The sequence below is a fragment of the Tupaia chinensis genome, unplaced genomic scaffold (assembly GCF_000334495.1).
Source record: "Tupaia chinensis unplaced genomic scaffold, TupChi_1.0 Scaffold000178_1, whole genome shotgun sequence".
In the NCBI taxonomy this organism is placed as follows: Eukaryota; Metazoa; Chordata; class Mammalia; order Scandentia; family Tupaiidae; genus Tupaia; species Tupaia belangeri.
The window spans coordinates 1327609-1329222 of record NW_006159653.1 but is presented as its reverse complement, the minus strand read 5'-3'; the positions used below and the strand labels follow the sequence as shown (position 1 = coordinate 1329222).

The window sequence follows — 1614 nt, the reverse complement described above, 5'->3', positions numbered from 1 at the left end:
AGGGCGGCGAGGCAGCCTGCAAGTCGCTGGAGAAGAACCAGGAGGACACCAGCAGGCGGGTGGACCTTGCTGTGGCCAAAATGCAGGTACCCGGGGCCCTGTAGCCCCTGTCCACGACTCTCCTCTCTGCGTGGTCTCCATCCATGGGGTTGGGCCCGGGGAGGACCCCAGGTCCCACACTATCTGGCATGACGACCTCACCACAGCGACTCTGTCCACCTAAACCGCTTCTGAACTTCCACCTGAGGCCTCCTGTGGCCTCGTGGCTCAGGGAGCTGAATCTCATGGGGCCAACCACATGGGCCGACTCCCAGCCGAGAAGCTAAGGACGTCCTGCTTAGCGTGGGGCAGGATGGGGTTGTGGCGTGACCATGTGCCCTCAGGGTGCGTGCTCCCTGTCTGGTGAGTCCGTGCCCTCTGTCAGCCACAGGGAAGGGCGTGGAGACGAGGCGCTTCCTCGGCTACGGGGCGTGCAGTGGCTGCAGACTGCCAGCTTTATTGCGGTGGTCAGACAGGAGGGCACAGCCTCAGTGTCTCCCTGCCCTGCAGGGGAAGCCACTTTCCTGGGACCTGTGCTCGGGCCCTGGGGTGGCGGAGGGGGCGCCCGTGCCTGGTGCCTGCTCCTCAGTGCTGCCCGAGGTGGGCGGCGTGTCCAGCACCACCCACTGTGGGGGCCCATCCAGGCTCCATGGAAGGTACCGGACTGGGGCTGCTGGGCTTGCTGAGGGGAGAGGCAGGCCGCACTCCACCTGCCCTCGTGCGTTTGGGTGAGTGGGCTGAGTGTGTGTACTTGCACACGTGTGCGTGCCTGTGCATGCGTGTGCACGCGTACACCAGCAGCTGTCTTGGAGGCACCCTGCGGAGGGCAGAGGCTGCGACAGGAAGCCTGCAGATCTGAAACCTCACTGTTGGGCTCTGCAGAGAGTGCGCCGCCCCACCCGAGGGCAGCCTGAGGGCGGGGAGGGAGCTCTGCCAGCCTGGTGCCTGCCTGTCCACCTGCCCACCCTCAGGCGTGCAGGACGAGGGACGGGAACGGCACGAGCTGTGCTGAGCTGTGCTGGGCTACCCCGGGAGTTCGACGCCAGCACCTGCCTGCACCAGGGCTCCACTGCAGTGGGGCATGGGCTGCTGGACCTCAGGACCACGAGGAGTGTCCAGTGTGTCCAGACCCGTGAGCCTGGCGTGCAGGCCCCTTCCGCCCTGCGCGTCTGGCCGTGTGAGGGATGGGCGGCCTCTGCTGCCCTGCCTCCCTGCCCGAGCTCTGGGGGCCATGGGCGGCAGGGCCACACCCCCGGGGCCCTGGGTGGAGCCGGTGAGCAGATGCCCTGCAGGACTGAGGCTGTGGCCACTCCCAGGCCCAGGTAACCAAGCTTGGAGAGGAGATGAGCCTTCGCTTCCTGAAGAGGGAGGCCAAGCTCTGCGGGTTCCTGCAGAAGAGCTTCCTGGCCCTCGAGAAGGTGGGGCCTGTGTGGCGGATGCCCGGGCTGGGCTGTCCCCAGCAGTCAGTGTGACAGGAGCATCCCCCCAGAGGGTGAGCGCCTGGGAGAGCCGGCGGCTGCAGTTGGAGGGCAGCCTGTGGGAGGAGCCGGGGGACCAGAGGCAGGAGCTCGCGGC

The 1614-nt window shown here is 67.4% G+C and overlaps 1 protein-coding gene across 1 annotated transcript in view; it reads left to right on the top strand.

Annotated features, from left to right (window-relative positions):
• The window catches only part of CCDC154 (coiled-coil domain containing 154), a 9027-nt gene that overhangs the window by 2416 nt on the left and 4997 nt on the right, over positions 1 to 1614 (top strand). Inside the window, exons 7-9 of the mRNA XM_027771004.1 lie at positions 1 to 86; positions 1356 to 1457; positions 1529 to 1575. The exon at positions 1 to 86 is cut by the window's left edge and continues 53 nt beyond it. Of these exons, the coding sequence (XP_027626805.1) occupies positions 1 to 86; positions 1356 to 1457; positions 1529 to 1575 (235 nt within the window). The remainder of the gene's footprint in view (positions 87 to 1355; positions 1458 to 1528; positions 1576 to 1614) is intronic.